Source organism: Uloborus diversus, chromosome 8 (genome assembly GCF_026930045.1).
Source record: "Uloborus diversus isolate 005 chromosome 8, Udiv.v.3.1, whole genome shotgun sequence".
NCBI classification, from domain to species: domain Eukaryota; kingdom Metazoa; phylum Arthropoda; class Arachnida; order Araneae; family Uloboridae; genus Uloborus; species Uloborus diversus.
In genome coordinates, this window is record NC_072738.1 from 158,886,428 (window position 1) to 158,901,393 (window position 14,966).

The 14,966-nt window shown below is 34.4% G+C and overlaps 1 protein-coding gene across 1 annotated transcript in view; it reads left to right on the forward strand.

Annotated features, from left to right (window-relative positions):
• The window catches only part of LOC129228709 (uncharacterized), a 68,490-nt gene that overhangs the window by 51,508 nt on the left and 2,016 nt on the right, over positions 1 to 14,966 (forward strand). The window contains exons 14-15 of the mRNA XM_054863393.1: positions 9,206 to 9,409; positions 13,717 to 13,915. Coding sequence (XP_054719368.1) covers positions 9,206 to 9,409; positions 13,717 to 13,915 — 403 coding nt within the window. The remainder of the gene's footprint in view (positions 1 to 9,205; positions 9,410 to 13,716; positions 13,916 to 14,966) is intronic.

Sequence of the window (14,966 nt, forward strand, 5' to 3'; positions counted from 1 at the left end):
CAATTTTATTCACTGCTTTAGAATGAACTTAAATATAAGAATGTAAGGGGTGTTCAAATGAAAATGTATCAAATGATACTGCGGGTCTAAATAAAGACTTTATTCAAAGTTTCACCATGGACCTGAGCACCACGATCCCACTGATAAACTAACCGAAGGATTCCTCGGTTGCGTTCGACGAGCTCAACCGGTCGACCGATGACTAACTGGTTGCTAAAACCGCAGCGTTCTTGAGAGCTACCGGTTAACTGGTTGCTTCCGATGTCGTTCTATGAGCCTCAGCGGTTGATCTACCGGTAAACCGCAACTTATGCTGGTTGATTGGTTGATGGAACCACGTGACACTTTTGACCAATTATATAAGTATTTTTAATCTGCGTGCTATTCGTCTGCGCAAGTGACCGCTGATCAACCGAAAGCGTTCGATGAAGCATATTGGCTCGTGAACAACCGGTTAGTAACCGCTGACCGAATTGTTGTCACGTGATCAACCTACTGGCCGCTACCGGTCGTGCTCGTCGAACGTAAGCCTTGTTTCCAGAATTTCTGTGGCTTTGACGATACCCACTCCTTAACAGTGCCCTTGAGTTCGTAGTCCGAGTTGAAGCGCTTCCCATAGGCGGATTTAGGCCGAAAGTTTTGGGGGTGCAACAATTACGGGGATCTTGAGGGGGGGGGTATTTCCGGAATAACAAGGCAGTGGCGAAATCAGAAAGTAATTTTAGGGCGGAACGCACTTTTAAGTCTGAAAAACGCGATTCAAACCATATTTAGTAATATTAGGGGATTGGCAATTCTTAACATTTCAAACTGCACAAAGCCTTCAACGAAAGTCGATGTTGTTAGAAGCAATGGGTGAATCCAGCTTCTGGTTTGGAAGGGCATTCACGCCCCAGAAAAAAATTGCAATAGTAGTTTTGAAAACGCAGTTTTACAGTTCTTTGTGATATTTTAGGGGCAAGAAAGGTACGTGGGGCTCCAAGGCTATTTTTTAGAAATTTAAGTCTTTTAAATGTGATTGTGGTCCATATTTATAGTTTGGGTTAGGAATGATACTTATGGACTGTCTCCAATCGATTTTTCGAAAAACAGATAGAAATACATCCCCCCCCCCACAAACTACCTCTTTAATTTTTCATAATTGAAGTTCCAAAAACGCTATGGTGGATAAGTTTTGATGCTGTTACCGGACGAGGTGTGCTGGAGCTCTCCCCAGGAAAATTTTCGAAATTGAAGTTCTAAAAAAAATTTTGAAAAAAAAAATAGAACCGACTTCAAAATTGCTCTAAAAAGTGAAAAATAATTTTATCCTTTAAACACCAACGATAATACTTTTAAACGTAATTTTTGAAGTAGGCGCAAAAACAAAGAACAAAAGCCAGTGTAACCATGCTTCGTTTATATTTTCTTCAGAAAATCATCCAAAGTTAGGAACGAAACATTTATATCGTTACTCAAATATGCTGTTATCAATGCATAATGTGTGTGGTAGTGAAGAAACTGGGCCTGGTTTAATTTATAATTGTAGTTAAGTTATGGCTGTGAATGATTTTATCTATCGTTTTTGCGCCAACTTCAAAAATTACGTTTAAAAGTATTATCGTTGGTGTTTAAAGGATAAAATTATTTTTCACTTTTTAGAGCAATTTTGAAGTCGGTTCTATTTTTTTTTTCCAATTTTTTTTTATTTCATTCTTTTTAGTGTAAATGTATTTCAGAAATATTAAGAAGTTACTATCCATAACGAAACTTCACCTTATTTTTTCTAGGGCTCGACCGATGGCATTTTTTGGCCGATGGGCCGATGCCGATTGTTGGCCGATTGTTCAAAGGTGGCCGATGGCCGATGGCCGATTATTTTCCTCCAAATAGCCGATGGCCGATGGCCGATGCTGTTGGCCGATGGCAAAAAAAATCTAACAGAAAAAATTGATAAGATTGTCAGGGATTTAAAGGATCATTGATTCATTTCACTTTACTTCCTTTCAACGAATAAGGAATTGTAATCCCCCCCCCCAAAAAATCAGATTTTGACCTTAATTTTTATTTTACTATCATCCAATTTAAACTTCACAAGTTTTTTCGGCGCACATGTACATGCATATGTACCTAAGAACACACAGATGACCGAAATATCCATTTTGAACGTCTCTCTAGTAAATTATTGCAAATTCTCTTGTGATGTCTTCATGCGCGTCAACTTACGCCACTCAAAAACGTTATGAAATCGTAAGTTGAAAACTCATACATACGTAGTATGATCTAAAAGTTTAAGGACAAGTTGTATAAAAATTTACCGTGAATAGTTCACATTACCGAAGTACATCTATCTACAAAATAGTCACCTTGAACCACTATGCACTTCTGCCAACGTTCGTATAGCTTTTTGAAGGACTCCTGAAAGACATTTATCGCAGCCTCCTGTAAGGCCTCTTGCGCTGCTGCTTTAACTTCATCGTGGGGAAGAAGGCGACTTTCATGTTGAGGATGCACGGTTCGATTGGTCTATACTCTGATAAGACAAACAAATAACATAACGTTTCGTCGGACTTAGCTCCGAGTGACTTTTACCTGTTCCCAGCAAAAAACATCTGCATGGACGCCGCTTTCTTCCGTCAGGAGAAGATAAAGCTGCATCACAGAAGTTAACGAAAAATGGCTTCCAGGAATGTTTCCAAAAGTTATACGAACACTGGCAGAAGTACATAGTACCTCAAGATGACCTTTTGAAGGTGGATGTGCTTCAGTAATATGAACTATTCTGGGTAAGGTTTTATACAGCTTGTCCCCCGAGTTTTTGGATCGTACTACGTACAATATGTATAGGGTGTAGCTATCCCTCTCCTTTTTTGACTGCTGTATGATGGAAGACAAAGAACAACAGCCAAAAAAAGGAAGAAAACAAAGAGACTGCTTAATAAACAATTGATTTTTTTTTAATTGAACATATAACTAAGATTTCAGTAATATTGTAATAATGTATGGATTTAGGTAAACTAAACATAGTTAAAAATATTATGTTGTTTAATCATTCAAAAAAAGTTAAGAATAAAACTATGAAACCGTCAACAAATTACGCAATTAAAGTAGAAAGATTGCACGTAGACATTTTTTAGTCATCAAATTAAACAAAAAAGGTAACAGATAATGTACAATATTAAATCATAATAGGAATATTTTTATACTTATTTAAAATTTATGAGTAGAAAAGTTTGCATTTTTCATAAAATGTATAACAGTGACATAAATTTTGCGGAAAAAAGAAATAGCCTTGAAAACAGCGAGATTTTTAAAACGCAGCTACAAAAAACAAACTCAATATTTACACCACCAAGTTAATAACTGAATACATATACTACTTGATCTGATGTTTGCACACGTAATATTGAAAAATTGGATTGTTTAATCTTTTATGAAGCACTACAAACAAGTTCAAATTAAGTTTTTCAATTTAACAATAATTTTCTGAAATTTTAAAAAAATTTCATAATAGAAAATCCTTGAAACTTTTCTATAACATATTATTTAACATATGAAGAAAACGAAAATAACTTATTCATTGATTTTAAATAAATATATAAAAATAGTTACTTACAACAGAAAAAAAATCAATCGCTATTAATGATGCTAAAAAGATGGCGCATTACAAAATATAGGTGAAACAAGTATAAGAAAAACGCAAAATGACATTTCTTGACCAAACTAAAGAATCGCTAAATATTTAAGAAATGCTTGAAACGACGAGGATGGGTTAGGGGGGTCACCCTCTGATTTTGGAGTAACTCACAACGTTAAACTTCGGTCCCAACTTCGGCTTAATTTTTTTAGTACAGAACCGCTACCACCAACGCCTCGGAAGCGTTTCTGAATCTACTTCAGCACTTCCGAAGAAAAAAATTCAAAAGTCCCTTTGTTTTCCGAATTATGTCACCATTCAAAACGTCTTTAATCAATTTCTTACATTAATGCTCTAAATTCTTCCTAAACAATAGACAAAGCTTGAAAAAAAAATCTCTAATTTTATGAATGGTGTTAGTTTTAAACAACTCAGAAGTACAACTAGAGTTTAATTTCAGAAATTGAGGGAGTGGGAGGAGGGGCACTCAAGTGTTCTCGGAAATACAAAAAATAGTCGTAAAAAATAGAGTTCAAAATAATCATAAACATTCAGCAGAAAAACCCTTTTAAAACTTTCACCCGAGTTTGTTTTGACGTGCAGTGGCGGATTTAAAATATAGCATAAGTTGCAATTGCGCGAGAGGCCCCATAACAATAGGGGCACCGCAGGAGTTACAAATAAATGAGTATGGTAAATGTTTACAACTTCTGTGATAGAAAAATAGGGCCCCAAAATGTATTTCGATGGGCCCCAAACTTGTAGCTCCGCCGAAGCGATACAGAAAAGATTGCATTACTGTGGTTCATATTACAAATATCGAAATATTAAAAATTATCGTCGATTCAATGGGAATCTAACAAAATGAAACCAAACCGGTTTCGCCATCTCATATTTGTTTCCATGGTCTCCACTTCTGCAATACATCACCAAATGATCGGCAGTCAGACACGCTATGTTAGTTTTGCATTGAAAGAAGTAATTAATAGCCACAAAAAATCAGTTAATAAGATTTTTAGAACACCCAATCGAAAACAAAAAGGGAAGTGCACAACTGGAGCGGGCGCACATCCAACTGAGAGATACATCCGCACATCCAGCCGCAAGAAACAACGCAATAATTAACTTGTTTGGTACCTGAATGCAGTATTAAAATCTCTTTCAGGGGTGACTAAAATAGAAACTCATACTGAAATTTAAGTAAACAATTTTGTATGAAAACAATAACTCCTTTTACTTTGTATTAAAAAGTAAAACAACAAAGGTCCTTTTGTTTTCAAAAACATCGGCTAATTCCATCGGCTTTTCGATGTTTTTAAGGCCGATGGGCCGATGTTTCCTGCAAGTTAGCATCGGCCGCCGATGCCGATGCCGATGGCTAAATTGTTGAACCATCGGCGCCGATGCATCGGTCGAGTCCTAATTTTTTCATAAAAATGCTCCATACTAAAAAAAACAACTAAAAACACGCCTAAAACTTTAAGCGATTGACACTAAAAATTTATCTTTGTCCCTGGAATTCATTAATGTGTTAATTTAATTACAACCCTTTTAATATTGCGTTTTCCCTAGCTAATTTAAATTTCACAGCATACAAATTGCTTTTTATGCAAACCTGTATCTCTTTACTTGTTATTGGCATAGATTATAACGATAAATATACTATTATATATATAGTTGAGGCAAAACTAACCTAGTAGCATTGTGAAGGCTAAGCAGATCCTAATCACTGCGTTACCTCGCTTCCAGGTTAGGTTTATCCGAGACCCACGGTTTATCCCCACGATAGAGCAATGACACTGAAAATACTTAATACTTGCTTCAGAGAAGCCTTCATTCAAAATTATCACTACAATTACTATTAATGTTACTGTTGTATGGCACCAAACTTTTCTAAAAATGGATTTTAAATTTAATCATTTAATAGGGAAATTGCATGAAATTTACTGTTTTTGACCATAACTTTTTTTCTAAAGAACAAATATGGCCAAACAAAGTAATGGGACCTAAGTTGAGCCATCTCCTATCCATTAAAAAAAGAATCATCAAAATCGGTCCACTAGGTGAGACGCTGTGAGTGGACAAACAAAAAAAAAAAAACATACATACGGTATGAACTGATAACCGCCTCCTTTTTGAAGTCGGTTAAAAATGAAGTTCTTATGCAATACTCCATGGTATTAAAAAAAGGATTCTCCCACTAAATATTACGAAATAGTAGTTTTCAAAACCAAAATATTAACAATCTTTTGATAATATTAGAGAAAGGGGGTCGGAGGCCATTGTTCGAATGTTTTCCAAAATTAAAATCTTAAACACATGAGTGTAAGACCATATTTGGTAACGTTAGGGACACTGCAGTTTTTCAAAACTGAAGCTCCAAAAAGGCAATAGGTAATTTTAAATGATTTTCAATGCTTTTAGGTGATTAGAGGATCTTTTTTGGAAATTTTGCGAAAGTTAAGCCCAACAAACGAAATTTGAGATGCTCTGTAATAACTTTGGCTGCAGAGAGGTTTCAGGGAAGAAAAATTTTGAGGACTATTGGAAAAAATGAAAACGAAATAGAAAAAATGAAAACGAAATTTTAAAAAAATGAAAAAAAAAAAAGGAGGAGATATGAAAGAAAGAGGATTGTGCGAGGAGAGGGGGGAAGCACACAATTCGTTTTAAGATTTTTTCCCCAACATTCTTTTTTTTTCTTCAAGTAACTGCGTTTTCCCAAAATGAGATCTTTTCTTCCATTCAATAATAAAGAATGTTTTTTTAAAAACATCAACTCAGCATTTTGTGGGGAGGGTCACCGGTCTTGTGCCCCCTCCCCCTGGATGCAGCATGGCAGGCAGAGCTTGATTACTGAACAGGCCAACTAGGCTGTGGCCTATGTCCCTCAAACGGCTAAAATTGTTTCAGCAAATGGCTAAAGTTATGAAGTTTAAATACAGGGGCCCCCAAAATGTATTTGACCTAGGGCCCCTCGATGTCTTAATCGGGCCCTGACTGCAGCAAAATGTCCGAGAGTCCTCCTTCAAACATTTTTGAAAATTTACATTACAAATGTTGGTTTTTTGTTGATTTCGGAGTAGATTTCATTGATAAAATTGGTTGCAACAGTCATGTTTTTTTTTTTCTTTGGACTTTTTTAGCCGTAGTTGTTTTAAAATAGAAGAATTGGTATTTATATACGAATTAATACCCAATTACAGAATAGGCAATTATTCTATACAATAACACAACACTGAAGAATAAATTGTTTGAGAAGTTTCTTTATTTGCAGGAAATTATTTATTAGGGTTTTTTTTTTCCAAATGGATAAAATTACTTTAATTCTTAATATGAAAACACAGTTATGATTTTCTTGCACTAGTGAAGTGTGGTGATACACTGGATTCAAGTAAATTTACTAGTATAGCAGCTATGAATTTTTCCCCCCAACTGCGTTTCTGGGTGAAATATACTAAATTATTATTTTTTTTTTTTTGAAAACCCAACCAAAAACTTTGGGGGTGCGGTGCACCCCCTGGCACCCCCGTAAATCCGCCTATGGCGCTTCCCTTTCAAATGCTTTTCAGAAAAGATCAATCACTTGATGTAAATCGCAAGGACACGTGTGGACACGCGTGTTCACAGAGCAGAACCACTTTTCGTGAGCAGCCCTGGTCTTTTGTTCTTGATGAACCTGCATAGGCTTTGAAGTGTCTCACATACGCATCAGAATTAATGATTCTCCTATGCTCCAGGAATTCCACAAGTATCGAAAAAGATCTTCTGACATCTCCTGCGCATGCGAAACTCCACCCATGCTTTGACCCACTCTGGATACTCCAATCACATCCTTAGATGTCTTGCTATGTTGTCCTATAGCGACATTCACAGATATTTTAACGGTTACATTGTTGTTACGTTTGAAGCTATTTCATTTAAACACCCAAAATATTAAGATCAATTTCAATTTTTGAGGGTTGCAATCAAGAGTGTACAAATGCAAATGCAAACCAAAACGAGAATCCACACGAAACAATGAAAAGGAAATAATGCGTAATGAGTTGCCTTGTCGCCAGAAAGAAGAAACAACGGTTATATCATTAAATTTTCAGGTTTCTAAAGAGGTCAATTGAATACAAGTCAGCAAAAAATTTAAGAAATTGTATTATTAATGAAACAACCTGCATTCTAATACCGTTATGAATTTTTGAACAGTTTTAACGACTTTTAAAGGTAATCGAGCAAAGCAAGGCACTGAAATGCATTTTGAGAAGGGCAGATGTTATCAGTACACGTCAACAAGTAATTCATTAGTGTTGTACTACTTTAAACTACTATATAGAGTGTTAATCACACATAAAGGATATACAAATAATGAGTGAAGCTGACTTATACGTATAAAAAAACAACCAAATCACCTTGCTCTGACCTGCAAATAAAAGATAAAAAAACAGTCATGTACCCATTTTAAGTAGAATAGAAATTTATTTCAAAAGATTCCAAACAGCAAACAAACGAGTACTCGTTACGCATCCAAGTAGCACAGCCGAGCCGGTTCAGTCCAATTCAAACAAAAGTCCTGACACTCACTTCCAATCAATGCCTCCCATTCTTTCAGGGTTTCGGCGTAATTTGCCATCAGAGTTGAAATAAAGTCCTGAGGCCATTTGCAGTTATTCGGGTAGGAAACAACAATTGTTTGTAATACCAAATGGCCAAATGAACAAAACTTTTGTCAAATTTCTCCACGCAAAAGTCTCACATAGGTTGCAGAGATCTCGCCACTGATGTACCCTGACTTGTCAGATTACCTCTACAGAACGCATGAAGGTCGGTATACTAGTATGTCATGGCGCTAGCTCAGGCTATTAGACCACCTCCCACATAGTCGTCCTTTTCGCCAATGTTAGATTACGATATTGGCTCCTGAGAATCTGCTTCAAATGACAGCAAGTCTAAAATCGCTGTCCAGATTGAATCGTGTTTCATCAATAAAGAACTCCCCCCCCCTCCCTCCACTCCCCAAACCATTCTCTGTCCAAGATAGGTATTTTCGGGACCATGCTAAATGAGTATCTGGTTCACAATCAAAGAGATGCGAGTAACATGGCATCTCGCAAACAGGCTACCTGCATTAAGCTTTTAAGTGACTGATTACTATTTCTACCATGTGGCTTTATCACTAATTTCTATGAAAATTAAATCTTCTTGACAAGTCGGTTCAATGTTTCCTACGGTAGAGAGAATAGTTCTGACAAAATATTATCCACTTTTTATAAAAAGTCAAACTCTTATTAAAGCTGTTGTTATGGTGGCGCAAAATCTTCAAACTAAAGTGTGCCAAATGAGAAATTGAGTAGTCTTTAGAACAGATCAATTTGTCCTGTTTAAATACAAATATTTCCGGTAAAATGTTAGCAACTTCGTATTTAGTATTTTTAAGCAATGTAAAATTGATTTTAAATATCTAAAGTTCTTCATTTCGGTAAGAACCACAGAAAACAACACGAGCAATTTAAAACTAACTTTCTATAATATCTATGTACATTAGTAGCTTGATAAAATAAAAGTGCAGCTCTAATAAAGTGCATGTTTGTTTAACAGCTACGAAGATTATCCAAAGAAAATCCCAAAATATTCCTGGTATTTATTCTGGTTGGAAAAATCAATCTCAAAGATAATTTGGTCGTAGGCCAAAGTGGGGCTTCGCTTCAAGAAGCCATCCACAACCTTCAAAGACTGATTGATCAATATGGATTTGCCATACAGTTTGTGCATCCGTCGTCTGAAGAAGGCAAAGTAACAGAGGTAAGTTGACTCGTTTCTCTTTAGAATTTTAGCAGTAAAACTTCAATTTCTTAACCCCTTCGGTCAGAATGATTAAATAATTAACCAAAAATGTTTATATTTGGTACACAATATAATATGGTTAAGAGTAACTTATAGACAAAATTTCAAGTTTGTAGGCAAAAAATTAAGAGAGTTATGAAACGTCCAACATTCTGGACTTATATTTTTGGAGTTAATATTTCAGATTAAAAAAACGATGAAATATCAAACAAACTTCATTGTAAGGCGATCTCCTAACAATAATAAAACATAAATGATTAATAAAACGTTAGATATTAAAATAAAAAACAAAAAACAAAAAAACAATGCCTTTGCGACGAAAATCCATGTTTGGAAAAATGAACCACCCTCTATCTCCCAATCTCTATATGTTAATCTTGTCAATCCCAAAACGAAAAATCCTTTTGCAGATAATAAGAAGCAGAATGTAATGAGTCAACCACTGAAAAAAATCAAGTAGTTTAATCAATCATTAAATGATTTGCAGCTATTTAAAGTTTATGTTCGGTATACCGGACGCCGGGTCTGAAAGAGTTAAGAAACAGATAAAGTAACATACCACGTAAATTAAAAAAATGACAGTGATTTTAAATTTTTTTATATTTTTAATTGTGTTGCATTAGGGTCATTCCATGTCAAGTGATCCAAAATTTGGGAAATTTTTTCCCTCACACATTTGTATTTCTTTGAAATTTGGCTCATCGATTGTACCCTTCGAGGTAATCAAAAGTCCAAATTTTTAGATTTTTATCTCTATTATTTTTTTATTTATGACACTTTGATTTTTCGAAAAACCCTCTTTTTTTCATGGATGTTTGAACATAAAATGGACGATAACTCAGCACCAAATATAGATAGAAAGATTTGGTAAAAAGCATTTTAAAGTACATTAGTTGCTGTTTAATTGGATATGCAACATGACTAATTTCAAAAAAATTTTAATTTTTAAAAAATGAAATTTAAATTTTAAATTTAAATTTCTCAGAAAAGGTATAATGAATTTTTTTTTAAAAATTCTCAAAAATTTGTGTGTATTTTATCTTCATTTGTGCAAAGTTTCAAGTTGGGATCTCAATGGGATCATATTTTTATGAATTTTTAAATAAAATTTGACTGATGAAATAATGACATTTTTCAGATACTAACTAGTTAAATATGGGGTTTTCTTACTGGGGATGGTCTAGTAAGTAGTAATTGATCATGATTATGCTTGAAATGAGCTGACATAAGTTTGTAGATTAGTAAGCCCCCCCCCCCCCACCACTTTTAATTTTTTTTTTTTTCAAAACATTTCGAAAATTAAAATTAAATAAATAAATAAATAAAACAAAATAAATAGTAAACTTATTAAAAGTTGGTAAATAATCTTCTTTAAAGCAAGAAAAAGCCCCCCCCCCCAGCACCACCACTTTTATTTTTATTTTTTTCAAAACGCAAAAAATAAATAAATTAATAAAATAAAACAAAAAGGAATAGAAAGCATATAAAAAGCTGGTAAATGTTCTTCTTTAAAGCAAGACGAAGTACATTCCCCTCCCCCCACCCACACATACGATTAATACTATAATAGTATCACGCCTCACCTGACGCTTTTTTTTTTTGGACCAAGTGTTTCTTTTTCAATCCGAACTTCACAAAATTTACTTGATTAATTCACTATCTGATAAGGAAAGTTATGATTCATTTCATCCCCTACCCCTGCGCCAACTTTCAATTTTGGAGGGAGGAAAGAAATAGTTTGCCCCAAGATCATAGCGAAATAGGAGTGTTTCCCCCCATTCTGTTTCATTCTTTTCACACTAAACTAAAAATCAATCTAAGTATCAGATCATATGTATCTCCGCATAAAACTGTCTTTCTACAACATTTGGAGTGCGGCGGTCTTCTTTTCTTTAATGCTAGTTTTCTTTTTAGTTTCAGTTGTAAAGGAGAGCAATGCAGCGAGATCTATTTATGCATATATTAAAAGCAGTTATAGATCAAACAAATTTTGCTAGTTTGAGCATAACCTTCCATGTAGTTAAGCTTCATTCCAGATTGCTCTTCCCCCTCCCTTTCCCCCTCCCCCTATCGTCCCACTTTTCGAAAGAAAAAAAAACTGCAAATGAGTGGTTCAAGCCTTAGTCACTGCTGATGTTTAGCAGCGTGCACCCTAGTTTATTATGATTATAACTCTTACGTGCCAGCTTTTTTTTTTTTTTTAAATACAGTTTTGAACAAAAAAAAAAAAAAAGGTAAAAAGTGGTTGTGTGGCAGGGGGGGGGGTACCAATCTACAAATTCATGTCAGCTCATTTCAAGCATAGTCATGATCAATTACTACTTACTAGACCATCCTTAGTAAGAGAACCCTATATTTAACTAGTTAGAATCTGAAAAATGTCATAATTTCATAAGTCAAATTTATTTAAAAATTCATAAAAATATGATCCCATTGACATCCCAACTTGAAACTTTGCACAAATAAAGATAAAATACACAAAAAATTTTGAGAATTTTTTTTAAAAAAAGTCATTATACCTTTTTTGAGAAATTTAAATTTAAAATTTAAATTTCATTTTTTAAAAATTAAAAATTTTCTGAAATTAGTCATGTTGCATATCCAATTAAACAGCAACTAATGTACTTTAAAATGCTTTTTACCAAATCTTTCAATCTATATTTGGTGCTGAGTTATCGTCCATTTTATGTTCAAACATTCATGAAAAAAAGAGGGTTTTTCGAAAAATCAAAGTGTCATAAATAAAAAAATAATAGAGATAAAAATCTCAAAATTTGGACTTTTGATCACCTCAAAGGGTACAATTGATGAGCCAAATTTCAAAGAAATACAAAAAGGTGAGGGAAAAAACGTTAGATCACTTGACATGGAATGACCCATTAGTGTTCTTCTCTTATTTAGTAACGTTTTCGACGTTTCTACAACTTCGGGATTTTCCGTTCTGGTGTATTGACGTAAATTCGTTTAGTTTTTGCTTATCTACAACTTGGTAGCTACCATTGAAGAGTCTCCAAAACAAAAATTTCTAAATTTACTGAAACTTGTTATTAGTTTTAAATGATTAATTTATTGCATTTTCGATATTTATTTATTTTTTTCGAGGGAATGTGTTTATCGCTCTGTATGTATTGCTCTATCAGAACATAACATGTTCATTCAACAGGCATTAATACTGCCGTGGGAAAATAAAGGGCAGTAACTGCATTTTTTTTTTTTTTTTTTTTTTTTGTCATTTATTGCATTTTAGCGTTTTTGTGCAAGCTCGCTTATTAAGTTTTCAGTGAAAATAAAACATGTAAAAAGACGTCAAATTCCAACGTTCCCCTAATGTAATGGAATCTAAAAATAGCGTTTCTTCAAATACCTCAAAAACTCGTTTCTGTAGATACTGCCCTTTACATTCCTATGGCAGGACACTTCATTATATGTATTCTCTCTGACTTTGTACGTCACGCCCGCTTATAGCAAGTCGTATGTAACGAGCTTAGGGATATAGCGTAGCATGCTGAATTGATCTTCACGTTTTACTGCGCATTATTAATTTTTCTTATTACGAAGTTACGGATGTAACGAAATTTTTATTTTGTGTCTTTGACTTAGCTATAAACAGGTGCGACATGATTATTTCTGCGTCCTTAATGGGAAACGCTGAAAAAGCTAGTATTCAATTGAAAATAACAATTAAAAAACTTAACGTACAGTGCTCGCCAAATTATTAGACTAAGACTTTTAAAAACAAATTCTTTATTGATTACATAACTATAGACACACTAACAAACAATGAAATAATTATCCAATATTTAGTATGCATTCCCTTGTTCTTGATGAGCATTTTAAGTCTTTTTGGCATACTTTTCACAAGGTTCACACCACTTCTTAACTTTTTAAAAAAGGAGGTAAAGAATTGTTTATACTTACTATTATGTATACTCACATTCACATACTCACCAATTACCTAAAACTAACTTTAAATATAACAGAACACACTAATAAAAAGAAGTAGTGAACTGCTTAAGCTGATTGAGGTTATGTTCCTGGTAGGTAGATAAACAAGGAACATAGACAAAGCAGACAGTGCTGCCACCTGCAAACATTAAATTATGCTAAAATAACGTAATAATCAGTGTGCAGTATGTACTGTACTTTAACAGTAAAATAAATAGTATTTTAGTACAAATAGTGTACAAAAAACAAAAAAAAAACTCTTTAGTCTAATAATTTGGCCAGCACTTTAATTGTACATCATAATGACGTTCTTTATTTAGACGACATTGATAACTGCTGAGCCATCGAGCTTGTATAACCTAACCTCCGATGGGACTCTCCAAGGACCCATCAAAATAAAGGAACCCGAAAAGACCCACGAACAGCTTCTCAACGTTTATGTAAATCCAACAGTTCTGTTTGATGATGATGATGCTTATGAAGATGAAGATGTAACATGGGTAAGAGGGATGAAGCCTGGTACGTAGAAGCATTTCTTTCAATGTTTCTCCATGTTATAAGTGCAGTTAATGTCCTGATTTGAATTGGCGTCAAATTAATCTAGCCCTTTACAAATTTTCAAAAAGTATACACTGTAAAAACGATTCAGAAACGTTCCTGGAAAATAATGGGCAGCTGATGTGTGCCCAACTTCTGCCAGTAACATATCTCGCAAAAACCGGGAAAATTTTACGCTAGACTTCAGTAACCTTCCTGAAATTATCCTGGAAGCTTCCTAAAATATTTAGGAAGCTTCCCGTTTAAAACCATTCGTATCACTGGAATTTTAGAGTAGACTTGGGTGGGCATACTTAAATAGCTTGGCACCTTCTTGAGCATCCAGGAGAGCTCCAAAAGCAGCATTGCAGACATGGCCAAAGCGAAGTTAGAATTTCAAATTAGTGTCAAGAATTTTACTCGCCTGCAATTCTTCGCAAAGCTACGTTGTCCATAGACTAGTTTGCACCATTTGGATGCCTTATCGGTCTGGACGGGCCGTATTCGAACTAAAGAGGGTACACTTTATAAATATGCTGAGTTAATCTTTAAACTAGAAGCTAAAGTTATTTTTTACAACAGAGAGCAGTCTGCATTCGGATATTTTGTAACAATTCTTGAAACTTTTTAACAATAATACTTGATTTTTCCAGGAAGGTGATACAAACCATTTAAAACCTGTAACGTTACACGGAAATACCCAGTAACGTTTCGGAATTTTTTTACAGTGCATATTTAAATTGTATCACAATCTCCCAACACTAAAGAAAATTCCGAGACGTTCCTGAAAAACAAAGAGCAACTAATGTGCCTAATTTCCGCCAGTAATATATCTGACAAAAAACAGTAAAATTTTCCGCTAAATGTCAGTAAACTTGCTGAAATTAACCAGGAATCTTCCTTAAGCCTTCCCAATCGAAGCAAGTCATGTTCATGGAACAGATCAGGAACCTTCTGCGAAAACTATACAGGGTGACGAGAAATAACTTTAACACAAATAATACGCCATTACTTTAATGCTAATGAAAATATT